At 55.6% G+C, this 14,349-nt stretch overlaps 1 protein-coding gene across 1 annotated transcript; it reads left to right on the forward strand.

Moving 5' to 3' along the window:
- The first annotated feature begins 3,749 nt into the window (after positions 1-3,749).
- PCK1 (phosphoenolpyruvate carboxykinase 1) lies at positions 3,750-8,132 on the forward strand. The gene is made up of 9 exons (XM_006922098.1): positions 3,750-3,973; positions 4,449-4,630; positions 5,062-5,265; positions 5,383-5,570; positions 5,943-6,105; positions 6,521-6,745; positions 6,840-6,971; positions 7,353-7,448; positions 7,654-8,132. The coding sequence occupies exons 1-9, from the start codon at positions 3,750-3,752 to the stop codon at positions 8,130-8,132; spliced, it is 1,893 nt and encodes a 630-aa protein (XP_006922160.1).
- The last annotated feature ends 6,217 nt before the right edge of the window (positions 8,133-14,349 follow it).

Raw genomic sequence — 14,349 nt, forward strand, 5'->3', positions numbered from 1 at the left:
CTCTAATGAAAAAAATTTTTTTCTGCTGGGCGAGCTTACATGCAGCCTGAGAGATTAAGGTCTTAAGACATTACAAGGCCATGGACAGAAGCGGGAAGGTTTCGGGTGAGGGGTGTTGGGTGGGTGGGTCGGTGGAGGGTGTTGGACACCTGCCTGCCTCCTCCAGCGGGCTGCAGAAAAGCCCCTTCCCACAATATTCCTGCCCCCACACCGGGTCTTTGTTCCCTCATTTTCAAAATAACATACTGGACTACATAATCTCTTTCCTTTTTTAATTGAGGTAAAATTCACATAACATAAAATTAACCGTTTCGCATGCCAACTATAAATGAAAACGAAAACTCATTGAATTGTACAACGTAAATACAAGCAACTAATTGTCTAAGAAAAAATTAACCGTTTTACAGTGTCTAATTCAGTGGCATTTAGTATTTCACCATATTATGCAACCACTGCTTTGATCTATTTCCAAAAGATTGTGTCGCCCCCAGAGGGAGACCCCCTACCCATTAAGCTGGATTAGCATAATCTTTTAAAGACCTTTCAAGTATATAATTCTATGGCTCCAAAATAGGGAACCCATTCGACTCTGTAAAAACACCCCCCGGACTGCAAAGATATTACGATTACCCCATAAATGCAGAACATCTAGATATCGCCCTAGCAAACGTAACGGGGGCTGGACGACCGGGACTGCCCGGGCCAGCGACTGCCCGGCTGGTCCTCACACAGCTCGACAGCTGGAAGCATCCACGGCTGGTCCAGTCGGGGGTCCACGGAGTCGCCTCCCCGGCAGTGGACGCCCAGAAGTGATTTGCACACGCGCCTCTGGCTCCTGGACAAGACGTGGGATTTACACTTTTAGTTTGTCATCTTCTGGAAAATCACTGGTTGTTTTTTTCATCTCTACCAGGGAAGGGTCATACTTTTCCTATGCATGCAGATTCCTGGCCCGAGGGGTATTTTCCTGGTCACCCTCATCAGTGGTGGGGTGGAGTGGGAGGTCATGCTCTTAGAGTCGCCAGCCTTAGCTTGGGAAAATGGCCTATTTGCGCCGTCTCACCTCTCCAGTGAGAGAATTGGTTGCGAACGATGGATGTCTAATGTTTTTGGACCATTACATTCTTTGTTCAAAGATCTAATATTGAAGCCTAATGGGTACCACGGGTGAGGTCGGAGGTGCTGTGGGTGACGAGGGCTCCGAGCCCATCCCACTTCTATGAGGAGGCTCAGTGGGCTCCCCAGGTCCCGGAGCACAGCTTGGGAGCCACCCACCCGCCTTAACTCGACAGGCACGCCGAGCTCTGGAGCCGATGTCCACCGAGCTTGGACATCTGTTCACCATCTGCGAATCTCTGCCTTTTTGTTGGCCTCCAGGTAACCAAGGAATGTGAATGTACGTCACAATCAAACTGTCCTCAGACCCCTGCCAAGGTCACGGCTTTGTGTTCCTTTGCTCGCCTGGAGCGCAGCTGTCCCTCACTCCCACGCCTCACCTGCTCACACGGTGTGCATCTCCGCAGGTCCCGTCCGAGTTCCCGGAGTGTCTTCCACGCGCTCCATTCCGCACGGCGATTACGAGACTCGATGAAGGGCGGTGGGGACTCGCGGCTCCAACGTTGTAGTTGAATTTGCTGTTTCTCTCTCGCGAGACTCGGAACATAAACACCTTGAACTTGTGAGTAGTGTTTAGAACTGCAAATAAGTTCCGCTTCCTCATTTTCGTTTTCAAGCTACGTGCCCTTCCAGGGAATCAAACCTATTACAGCTTTACCAGCAAAATGGGCATCTCGACCCTTTTGGGGAGACGAACCGCATGGGTATAAACGTGCATCTTTGTGGTCGTGCATCAGAATAGCTGATTTCACTGCCATTGGACCTTAGAAAGTCCCTCCGCAACTGAGCATTCCATCATGGTGGACCTTAGATAGGACCCGAACTTGCATGTGGCCGACGCCACCAATAATGAATCCCGGCGACCTAAATGGGAAATAATTTTAAACCAGACAAAACACCTCGTGTTGTATTTATACTGAGAGATTCCATTGGTGGAATAAAAATCTGAATAAATGAAACAGCCATGGGTTGATGGTTTCGGGGGAAGCTGGTGGCATGCGGACACCTAACATTGCAATTGGAAAGAAGCTCTGTGGGCTCTAAAACCCTTGATCTGAGACTGCCATGCACAGTGCCCGCTACTTGTCACAGCTCCTTGCAGACACAGCTGCAGAATCATATCAGCTCACAGCCCACGGGTCAGAGGGGCAAGTCCCTACCCGACCTCGCTGGAGGGAGGGGGTCTTGCCCTGAGCTGTCTGGCTGGCGGTGGCCCCCTTCTCCTGACTTCTCACCTAGTGCTTTTGAAACACCAGCAGCAGCTCCATGGTTCATTAAATTGGACTGAAGCTCTGACGGCTTGCGAAGCAAATTCTTTTTTAACAGCTGTTATAAAGGTCTCATTGCACAAGCGTAATCTAGCAAAACCGTTAAGCCCCACTCACTCCCCAGGTGCTTGGACTTCCAAGGGCGGTGAAAAGTGATGGTCGACTCCAGGCATATTTGGAGAACACATGGAAGTTTCCAGAAAAGACAATGGCATCTCACAAGGGACAGTGTGCTGTCATGCTCCAGAGCCCAGCTCATTTGTGCTCTAATCCCCGCTCTGCCGCCCACCAGCTGGAGAGCCGGGAGTAGCCGCTCAGCCTCTGTGTGCCTCAGTTTCCTCGTCTGTATGTAGGGAAGTACACGGGCCCCACTTCGGGGGGTGGTAACGAGTTAGTTGATGCAAAGCACTTAGAACAGTGCTTGCCGTTTATTCATTCAGTAGCTACCATGTGCCAGGAACTGTACCTACAGAAATACACAAGATAGGCAGAAATCCCTGCCCTCAGATTTGACATGGGAGCGGGGACATATGGTGGACAATAAATAAGGTTATTAGCCCTAGAGTTATCAGGTCAGGCCTTTGCCAACGAGTCACCCGTTTGCCAGCATTTGGGCGCATTCTTCTCATGGGCCTTTGATTGTGGGGTGACACTTCACCACTCTGGTATTCTGCCAACCAGCAGCCATCGGCACACACGATGTACTGCCAACGACACTCGATGTCCAGGACGTGTCCCTCCAGCCTGTGCGCGGCCCCGCTCGCCTCCCGATGGAAGGGCCGTGTATTTTGCATTGTTAGTGAACTGGGTCGAAGTTTAGTCAATCAGAAGTTACGCAAGGACTTGTTATGGCTGCTGAGGGTCAGAGGCCTCCAGCATTCATCCACGGCTAGCCCTTCAATCATTATCTCCCCGGGGTTTATCGCGGGGAGCTGGCCCAAAGCGTAACTGGCCGTGGCCGTGAGCCAGCGGCCTGCCCCTGACGTCAGAGACAAGCCTCCCAGGTGGGTCCAAGGGGCAGGACCGTTCTCCTCGGCGAGGTTTAAAGCCAGGAGGTTCTGCCACCAAAACACCACACGTGGACGTCCCTCTGAGAAAGCTCACTCGCCAGAGGGAAGAGCCCCGAAGAAAGCCTTGGCTCCCTCATCGACATCATCCAGAGAGAAGAAAGATAGGTAGAGCTTTTGAATTTACGTTTCTAAAAATTACCTCGATAGCGCAAACTCATCTTGACTGTCTGAGGCGTGTCACCCAAACAAAGTAGGTCAAGTTCGTTCGAGGGCTTCCTTGTTTTCGCTCAGGAAGCCCGTGCTGTCTCTTTCAGGTAACCTGGGCAGCCGTGCTCCTCAACGTGATCCCACGGAAATGCCTCCTCAGCTGCAAAACGGCCCCGGCTTCTCCGGCAAAGTCGTCCGGGGCTCCCTGGACAGTCTGCCCCCGGCGGTGAGAGAGTTCGTGGAGAGCAGCGCCAAGCTGTGCCAGCCCAAGGACATCCACATCTGCGATGGCTCGGAGGAAGAGAACCGGCAGCTGCTGGAGCTCATGGAGGCGCAAGGGACGCTCAAGAGGCTGAAGAAGTATGACAACTGGTAAGAGTGGCCTCCAGCCCCAGCAGCTCCCGGTCCCCTGCCGACGTGGTGCTGATGAAGACCTCTCGGGAGGTGGGGGGTGGCCAGCTCTAGAAAAACTTAACCAGCTGGCCAGAGCCATATAGAATTTAATGACAGTTGTAGGGCCCAGGCCTTCGGTGAGGTGGCACGTACAAACCAATGCTCTTCGCAGACTCTGTTCCTGATGAAAACGGAAGTCGGACCGTCCCTGTCCGCAGAGAGGAGCTCACGGTCTAGTAAATGTGTCCTGACCACGTCCCAGCGGGTGTGGCTGTCCACATCTATAGAACGTTGTCAGCGTGCTCGGCACCTTCACGGTGTGGCCAGGACACAATAACGAATCGACCGGTCCATTCCTGAGTGACGCCTGGCTGAGGCAGTCCAGCCGCTGCTGCCAGGCAAGACAGCAGCGCCTCCCTCCCCTCCCTAACCTGTGTGCTTTTGATTTTTGCAGCTGGCTGGCGCTCACCGACCCCAGGGACGTGGCCAGAATTGAGAGCAAGACGGTCATCGTTACCCAAGAGCAAAGAGATGCAGTGCCCATCCCCAAAAGTGGCCTCAGCCAGCTGGGTTGCTGGATGTCCGAGGAGGACTTTGAGAAAGCCTTCAGTGTCCGGTTTCCAGGCTGCATGAAAGGTAAACAGAACGTGTACTTGATTGGGCAGAATGTCAACAAGCCTTTTTTAATGTCCAGCCTAGCGGAATGGTAGCGGAATGGAAACCTCCATTCTCAGGGGTCTTTACGCTCCATGTGTGAACTTGGCAATGTATGGGACACGAGCCCCTCCTCAGTTTGGGTTTCGCAGACCGTCTCATGGGAACGTGAAAACTCTCTACACGTGTAGATGTAGGAGAGTCTGGCGGAACTCGACGGCACATTTACGAAAGCCCTTTCGTTGAGGCGTCCTGTTCGCTTTCCAGTGGACCCCTATAAACCGGGGGGCTGGTGGCAAGTAGGGCGCGACGTTTTGAGAGGGCACCATGAAAACGAGCCCACCTAGGGAAACGGTCGGTCAGTTGTGAGGGTGAGGTCGTTTCTCAGCTGCTCCCCCTGACTGGCCCTCCAGGTCGCACCATGTACGTCACCCCATTCAGCATGGGGCCCCTGGGCTCGCCTCTGTCAAAGATCGGCATCGAGCTGACCGATTCTCCGTACGTGGTGGCCAGCATGCGCATCATGACGCGAATGGGCACGCCCGTCCTGGAGGCTCTGGGTGAGGGGGACTTCGTCAAGTGCCTCCACTCCGTGGGCTGCCCTTTGCCTTTGAAACGTAAGCACGCTCCTTCAAAATCAAATCCAGAATTTTAAAAAGTAAGCTTCACCCGTCTTCCGGGGACCCCTGGAGGGGGTCATGCCACACTAACGCGGCATGTGCCCCCCTGTGCAGAGCCTCTGGTGAACGGCTGGGCCTGTAACCCCGAGCTGACGCTCATCGCCCACCTGCCCGACCGCAGAGAGATCATCTCCTTTGGGAGCGGGTACGGCGGGAACTCGCTCCTTGGGAAGAAGTGCTTTGCCCTGAGGATGGCCGGCCGGCTGGCCAAGGAGGAGGGGTGGCTGGCAGAGCACATGCTGGTAAGATGCAGGGACTTCTTCCTGAGCGTGCCAGGTGGAGGCCGGGGCTGGGGCGGGGCGCGGGCAAGTACACACGACGTCACCGTGTCCATCGGCCAAGGCCCAACGCGTCCCAAGGACAGATTTGGAAATTCCGTCCATAATGATTAACACTCTCGTGGACGCCCCTTCTGAAGGGCCTCCAACGCCATCAGACCAGCAGAGAGCCTTTGGACCTCATTATCCTAAATATCTGTTTGGGTACCTGAAGACACAGAGGTTGGGGAGCCAGCCTTAGGGGGCTTCGGGGCACACGGTGGGCTGACGCGCTGAGGAACCGGTTCTGGCTAAGAAAGGGAGGCGGAGCTTCAGGCGGGGATTTGTCTCCTCCAGATCCTGGGCGTGACCAACCCCGAGGGCCGGAAGAAGTACTTTGCCGCGGCCTTCCCCAGCGCCTGCGGGAAGACCAACCTGGCCATGATGAACCCCACGCTGCCGGGGTGGAAAGTAGAGTGTGTGGGTGACGACATCGCCTGGATGAAATTCGACCAGCAAGGTGACTCTTTTAGGCCCAACCGTTGCTGATGATAACTGGACCTAAGTGAACGTGCCGACTTCTCCCCGAGTGCACACTTTGGATTTGTAATTCGGTTATTTCAGATCGTGCGACGTCTTCAACAGATGTGTTCTGTGTCGCGTTCTTTCTAATACCAAATCTGGATTGAAACGGGGCCCTGCGCGGCTGTTTGTTTACATAATAAATGTGTTAAAATAGTTTTGGTAGGACACTGATGATGAGGAAGAACGAGTTGTAAATCTAATGCTTGGGTGAGAAGAGAGAAATATATTCTAAGGAGGAGAAAGAAAAAGACTTGAGAATTTGGTACAGAATTGAGCGCGTCAGGATACCAGAGAACACATCATGCTTTGCTCGGCGTTCATTTCCACCTGTTCGATTTCAAACTTTCCAGGTAACTTAAGGGCTATCAACCCCGAAAATGGATTTTTTGGTGTCGCTCCTGGGACCTCCGTGAAGACAAACCCCAACGCCATCGAAACCATCCGGAAGAACACTATCTTCACCAACGTGGCTGAGACCAGTGACGGGGGCGTTTACTGGGAAGGCATTGACGAGCCGCTGGCCGCAGGCATCAGCCTCACTTCGTGGAAGAAGAAGGAGTGGACCCCCGAGGATGGTGAGCCCCCTCGGGAGGGCCTGCTGCTCCAGCCTGTGGAGGCCGCCCGTGCCGGCCAGACGCTAAGGCGCCTCTCCGCTCTCGCTGTTTGTAGGGGAACCTTGCGCCCACCCCAACTCGCGGTTCTGCACCCCGGCCAGCCAGTGCCCCATCATCGACCCCGCCTGGGAGGCTCCAGAAGGCGTGCCCATCGAGGGCATCATCTTCGGAGGGCGTCGCCCTAATGGTGAGGCCCTCCCCCACCTGGGGAGGGGGGCTCTGTGAGGTCCTCCGTTTCTGTGATCCTCCCAGAGGTGCCAAGCAGCCCAAGCCCCCTTTCCTCACACCCAGGACAATTGGCGAGCTCGGACGTAGGACCCCCGCTTCTGGCCACCCAGAGCCTTTCTGGACCCTTGATCTAGTGTTGCCTTAACCATCTTCCTCCCGGCTGCGTGTCCTCGGTGGCGTAACTTTGACAATTTTCTGCCCTTCAGCTCTAGGAAAACAAAATTAGCAGAATTAGAAACATGCCTTCTGGCCACGTCTTTCCATTTTGTGGGATGACATCATCGGCTGAAGGGTCTGGGTATCCAAGCCCTTAAGGAATGTTTCTTTTTTCCTGCTAAAGGTGTCCCTCTTGTCTACGAAGCCCTCAGCTGGCAGCACGGGGTGTTCGTGGGGGCGGCCATGAGATCAGAGGCCACGGCGGCCGCCGAACACAAAGGTACACATCTAAGTCAAAGTCTGAAACTACAGAGAAGCGTGACTGGCGTTCCCTCTGCCTCTGTGTGTCTGTGTGTCTGTCTGTCTCTCTTTCTCTCTCTCTCTGTAGAGAGAAAGAGAAGACCAAGCATGCCTATGTCAACAGTAAACACACCACCATCGTTCTGTGAGCGCCATTTACTAACAGAGCCCCACTCTGTTAACAGGCAAAGTCATCATGCATGACCCCTTCGCCATGAGGCCTTTCTTTGGCTACAACTTTGGCAAATACCTGGCCCACTGGCTCAGCATGGCCCAGCACCCGGCAGCCAAGCTGCCCAAGATCTTCCACGTCAACTGGTTCCGGAAGGACAAGGAGGGCAAGTTCCTCTGGCCGGGGTTTGGCGAGAATGTCAGGGTCCTGGAGTGGATGTTTAACCGGATCGACGGGAAAGGTGGTGCCAAGCTCACGGCCATCGGCTACGTCCCGGAGGAGGGGGCCCTGAATCTGAAAGGCCTGGGGGATGTCAACGTGAAGGAGCTCCTGGACGTCTCCAAGGAGTTCTGGGAGGAGGAGGCGGAAGTCACCCAGACGTACCTGGAGGAGCAAGTGAACACCGACCTCCCCTACGAGGTAGAGAGAGAGATCTTGGCTCTGAGGCAGAGAGTCAGCCAGATGGAGTCAGACTCAGGGCTTCACCCTTAAAATCGCCCCCTTTCCAATCCATGAGCTGCCCTGGCAGCAGCGAGAGAGAGTGGCGTCTCCTGAGCTGACACCTCCCACAGCAGCCGCGTGGTGGCCCCACTAATGAGCGCATCCCAGACACACTTCAATAGTTAGATGAGACCACAGAGTTCCTGCTAGTAGCTAATGAGCCTGGGAGGGAAAATCGCAGCACGTCTCCAAAATTCACGAGCCAACGCACATTTGTTCAATCTTAAGGACACTCGGGCATTTAGTCTTTTTTTTTTTTTTTTTTTTTTTTTTTTTTTTTTTTTCGTTTTAGTGGTATCGGTTAGCCGGAATGACACAAAAAATACTTGAGCTGTATACGTGAGTGTGTGTGGTGTATTTGTGCACATGTGTTTATGCGCTGTAATCTAAAATACATTTAATACCTTTGCAAAAATCTTGGGCAAGATTACATACTAGTCGTTGCTAGAAAGGCCGATTGCTTCATTATTAATATGTGTGTTTAAATTATTTTGTATACCACTGTTTCTTACATTTACATAATTTCAAATGTTCCTCTTAACACTTCTTGGAAAATCACGAAATAAACTTTTGTAGAAAAGACGGAGTTGTTTGCTTTTGTTTTTTATTTGAACCACCAGGAAGAGAGGGCTCTTCGATGAAACACCTCGTGATTCAGATCCTCTCCAAAGAACGTGGGGACTTTGGGATCGCCATTAAGGAGGCATGGTTGGGGGGATGGGAGAAGCGGAAAGGCTCTGATGGGGAGGTATGAGCAGAATGTCACCCAGAGATGACATGCAGCCACCCCTAGTTAGTGTCCTTTAATAATCCTATAAACCTTTAAAGGTGGGTCTTTAACTGGAATGGGAGAGTTTAAAATGTGTTTCTTGGTCAAAATTTGTGTCTGGGGGCTGGACCTTCCACAAAAATTACATTGCAGCCAGTTTTGTCAAAAAACTCTTTTTTGAGCAACACTTTTCTCAAAGTCATCCACAGGGGAGGGGAGGACAGAGAAAAGCGCTCTCAGAAGGAGCAGCCAAGGGCGTCTCCGAGGCAAGAGCACTAACTGGGCGCCTTCTGTATACCGAGCTTCCGGTCAATGGGGGGTTCGCGTGGGCCGCCCTTGGTGTGGGCCTGCAGCCCTCGCCTGCTCCTTCTGCTCCCGTGTTTGTTGGGTGCTTGGGAACAACCCAGACAGGCCATGAACTTGACGTGGCACATCAGTGGGGCGAGGACATGGCTACCAGAGTTTTCCTTCCCTTCGAGGAGCTGAGAGCTGGCCTGGCTGTCCCGGCAGAGTGGCCCGTAGGGTGGACTCGATGCCACCGGCTGTTAGTTTAGATCAGCGGCTTTCACACCGAGTTCCTTCCTCTCAGTACATTTGGTGGACACGCACGCTGACTCAGAGACTGGAAGTCTAAGGGACACAAAACAGGAGGCTGCCCACCTGAGGCCGGGCAGGGCAGCGGGGGACCCAGGCCACCTGGCTTCTGCCCTGGTGGCCTCTGAGGCGGTTCCTTGGACCCCTGAGATGGGTTTCCAGGACAGAGTGTGGGCACCATTGTTAAAGCGTGCGCCCCGGGCCGGTCTAGGCCCTCGGCAGGTTCCACCCCTCTGCAGACAGGGAGGGCCATCTCAGAAGTCCTCACGCTCTTGCACGGCGTTGCCCTCCCACCCAGTAGACTTGCGACTGACCGTGTGGCCACCAGGCCCTGGAAGCCTGGGGGACAGCCTAGAGGAGTTGCCTTAAACGGAATAAGGGTTGTCAGGAGCCCTGAATGCTTGCCATTGGCTCCTGCCTCAGTTTCTCCAAACTGTGCCAACCGAGTGTTCTGTCCACCTCCACAGCTGGGTTTCTGAGCTGGCCCCGGTGGCTACAATAATCGGGATGCTACAACGTCATTTTGCGGGGCCGATTTGTAGGAGGCCACGCTGGGGGATGAAAACCTAGTGTCCTGGTTCCTGGTCGGCCCTCCCTGGGGGACCCCAAACCCACACTGGGACCAACGTCTTTGATTAAAACCCAACGCAGGAGTCACTGTGACCCCCGCGGGTTCTGGGGCCACGCTGGAATCGGGGTTAAAGAGCAGAGCACAGTAAATAAAACAGCAAATACTGAATGGGGACAACGACCCTGTCCCCGCGCTCCCCGGGGGCGTCCGGGGACAGTGTGGCAGGCGGGAGGGCAGGACTGGGGTGGCCGGGCCCTCCGTCCTCTGCCCCTTGCTCCTCGGGTGCACCTTAACCCGGAGCCCTGGACTGGGTGCCACGTACATGTTCCTTCCGAGCTTCAAGGCCGCGGGGCCTGGACCCTGCAGGCCCCGTGACCCACCGCCCTGCCAGGTGGCCCTGAGCCCCAGCCGACCTCTGCTTTGTCATCGCCGTTACGGCTGCAGTGACAGGGCACACAGGTGAGGTCATCTGTGGGAAAGGGCTCGAGCCTGCTTTTCCCCGTCTGCCCCCTTCCTTTGCGGGAAGCAGGGGGGTGTTGGGGAGTGGGGAGAGTTAACACCGGCGACCTTGGACACATTCCGGCTCTGCCTCTTGCCACAGCGTCACCTGAAGTGACACTCGTACCTGTGCCATGGGGTCATCCTGGGGCCCGGGGATGAAATCAGAGCCCAGCTCAGCGCAGACCCTGGGCCGGAGGGTCCGGATGTGAGTCGGTCTCCCCAGCAGTGGGGCGAGCCTCCGCCCCCTCGGCCCCTCGGCTGTGACACAGGCGTTAACGATGCGCCTTCTCAGGAGGGCCGTTAAAGAGAGGTCGACGCAGGACAGGGCAAACGCCCCGAGCTGGGGTGCGGGGAAGACCAAGCCCGCACCCGGAGAGGAAGAGGGGCCTTTGGCGGAGGGTGTAGGAAGAATTCAACACGCACGCCGAAGTCAGAGTCAAAAGGAAAACTTATCAGAGACGGGGTCCCGCTCCACAGACAGAGTGCGGTCTCCTCAGAGGCAGAGGGTGAGAGGGACCGTGACACAGAGAGAGACGAGCAGCGAGAGGCCCTGGGAGGGACCCTAAGTGCTCGGGGAGTTCCGTTTACATGTCATTTCCTTCGATAGGGACACACAGTGAGGAAGGGAAGGGTCGGCAGCGTGAGAGGTAAGAATATGGAGAGAGAGAGGCCTGCTGTTGGCCCGCAGCCTCCAATCCACAGGCTCCCCATGGTTTCGGCCATTTAGGGAATGGCTCTGGTGCCTGTTTCCCCTTCACGGGGCGGGGAATGGGCTGTGCGGATCCCAGCACAAACCTCCCTTTGTCCTGCAGGCTCCTCCCGGCCCAGCCCGGCCCGGCCCGGCCCAGGGCTGCTCGGCGTATTGCAGTCTCCACTGCAGTCTGGACTGTGGCTTGATTAACATCTTAATCCTCTCGCCTCCTCCCTACACTAAGATGCGGGTGGGGTGAGGACGGCTCTTCCCGTCTGTTCACTGCCAGTCTTCAGTGTGATTACGTCGATGCAACAACAGAGACAGGGACCTCGCCGCCTCCCCACAGCTGGCCCCACGGTGACCAGCCTGACTCGGGAGCGGCCCTCTGCCTTGTGCAGCCTCCCCCTGGCCCCGCTCCCACTGCCCATTCCGGGGAAAAGCCAGAGAGCATCGCTGACCTGGACAGACCTCCTGTGGGGACCAGGGCCCACGGTCACGGTCGCACAGGTCAAGGTGGGGGAGACCGGCCCGCCTCTCCACTCAGGGCTGACAGCGAGGCGGGGCTGGAGGGGAGAGGCTGGAATCTCCCCCAGGCTGCGGGGTGGGGGGGCCACTGCTCCAGCCCCTGCTGCCCCCACTCATCCATCCCAGGCCCCCGACCTTCCCACACAGCTGACGGCCTCCCAGACGCAGCTCTGGGGTGCCTGCGTGATAGCTGCGCCCCCACCTCCGCCCCGTTGTTAAAGATTTTGAATGTCACTTCCGTCCTCTTCCTCCGCCCAGAACTTCGCTGCAAACTGGGGAGCCGAGCAGGGGGTAAGGGTGCTTCAAACTGAGAAAACCCTGAGTCAACTGACCTCACCCCAAGGGACCGAGATCAAGTCCCCTCTGTGGGGTGAAGGGACCACGATCCAGTTCCCTCCATGGGGTGAAAAGGGGGCTTGAGATGGGGACAAGGGAGTCAGGTAAAGAACGTGACTCTTTTCTGCTTCTCCCAGGTTTTGCCTTGAGTTTTCCTGTTCCGGCTGGAACAGGAAGCTCTGCACAGTGGGGCCCCCGGGAGATGTCCGCCCGCTCCCTGCTTAAGGCCCGGTCCCCAGGACACCGCACAGATGACCTCACGTCAGCCATCACAGAGCTGCTCCCCGCCCGATGCTCCCTGCCACGCGGCCCCCCAGCACCAGGGCACAGCCCAGGGGGGTCTCCGATGCGGCAGAGCCAGGATCTGTGGCCGCCAGGGAGGAGCAGCGCGTGGCATCGGCCCGCAGGGGCGCCGCAGTGGGAGCCAGGACACGTCCACCGGGCGGACACCTGCCGCGTCTCCGTGCTGATGCTCACTTCTGGGGCTCGCTCGTCTGCCACCTGCTCGCACGGCTTGGCCCCCGGTACCGCAGCACGTAAATGTGTGAATCACGCCAGCCCAAACGGCAGAACCTTTCTCCAGGCGAAGCAATTTGCAGCAAAATGTGCTGTAAATATTTGTTCAGCTCAGGAAAATGACTTTAACTGCGTAATTAAACTCGTCGTCAATGCTGCTTCCGGACAAAAGCGACGGGAGAAGCTGGGATCCCAGCTGTCCCTCTGAGTGTGTTGAATGGAGGGGCTGGCTGTTTGTCTGCACAGGCTGTGGGGTGGCCCCCTTCTTTGCTCCGTGCAACGGGGGTTTGGAGAACAGTCAGGGAGGACGGAGGAAGGGGCTCGGTGGCACCCGGAGAGGGAAGAGAGATGCCTCAGACAGAGCTTGCCCCGTGCTCCCCAAATGTTCTAGTGAGCACCACCCCTCACCCCACCCCCCGCCTTGTGGGTAACTGGTAACTTGAGCAAATAATCAAGTGACTGACATAGGAAAAAACTCATAGATTGAAAGCAACTTGCTTTAGAAGAAAACATTGCATCTCAACCATTCATTAAAAACCAGCATGTCTCGATAAGGTAACCACATAAATACAACACTAATCTAGACACAGAAGACCAGATGTTCTATGTGATTGATTCTGTTTGTACGAAGTGTCCAGAGCAGGCCAATCCACAGAGAGAGGAGGCAGATTCATGGCTGCCAGGGACCAGGGGAGGCAGCATTGGGGGGTGACTGCTCATGGGTGCAGGGCTCCTTTTGGGGGTGATGAAAATGTCCTAAAATTAGATTATGGCAAAGCTTGCACAATGCTGCGCCAATATAAAAAACCATTGAATTGTACATTTTAGGTGGGCGATTTTATGTGAATTATAACTCCATAACGTGGTGTTAAAAAGAATAAATACGATGAAAACAAAATTGTCTCTTAATTCTCATGAGAAACCGGTTGTTTACCAAAGACTCTGAGTGGGAGGCCTGCGTCCACTCCGCCAGAAAGGCGGACGAACACGGAAGAGGTGTGGGGGCAGGTGCGGCCCCGAGAATCTGCCCCCAGGAGAAGCAGGTGGGTGCAGAGGAACAGAAACCGACTTCTTACTGTGGGGTTCACCGTCACTAGTGCCAGCCCCGTGGACTTCTCCATGTTGTCATGAGCACCTTAAAAACCAACTAACTGCCAGAGGAGAAACAGGCCAGACAGAAGCCTGCGAAAGTCATGAGGCCAGCAGGTGGCAGAGCCGAGGCTGCCAGGAGCCTCAGAGTCCAGGCTGACGCTGGGCATCGCGTCCAGGCCTGACCCCAGGGAAGAACCGCAGAGCCAGGCCGGGAGTGTCCCCCGGCTCTGACAGCGGATCCGGACCCTCACACGCACCTGCTCGTGGAGGGTTTGGCTCACGGCACCGTGCACGGGGGGTCTGGGCCCCGGGGGCTCCGGCGGGCCGTGCGGGGTGTCCACGTTCTTCCTCGCCCCTTCTCTGGTAGCAGACGCCTGTGGAAAGGATTCTGGGTTATGAGGCGAATGTCCACTGCAGCCACCGACTCCTGGCATGGCCTGGGGACAGGCTCTTCCTCTCTGAGCCTCAGTTTCCCCAGCTGTACAAGAGTGCCCTGCCTTGCCCTGCCCCGAAGTCCACTCTCCCACTGGCCATCAAGTCAGAGCCATGCAGCCCTCCAGTGGAACCTTAGAATTGGGATTGAGTGACCGTGTCCAAGAGAGTGACAAGG

This window comes from Pteropus alecto, unplaced genomic scaffold, assembly GCF_000325575.1.
Source record: "Pteropus alecto unplaced genomic scaffold, ASM32557v1 scaffold45, whole genome shotgun sequence".
In the NCBI taxonomy this organism is placed as follows: Eukaryota; Metazoa; Chordata; class Mammalia; order Chiroptera; family Pteropodidae; genus Pteropus; species Pteropus alecto.

Excerpts from the sequence above, each read along its gene's own strand:
- PCK1 (XM_006922098.1), top strand. The coding sequence starts at position 3,750 with ATGCCTCCTCAGCTGCAAAACGGCCCCGGCTTCTCCGGCAAAGTCGTC. Across the intron at positions 5,571-5,942 it reads GGCTGGCAGAGCACATGCTG|ATCCTGGGCGTGACCAACCC; the intron begins GTAAGATGCAGG and ends TGTCTCCTCCAG. Across the intron at positions 6,746-6,839 it reads GGAGTGGACCCCCGAGGATG|GGGAACCTTGCGCCCACCCC; the intron begins GTGAGCCCCCTC and ends CGCTGTTTGTAG.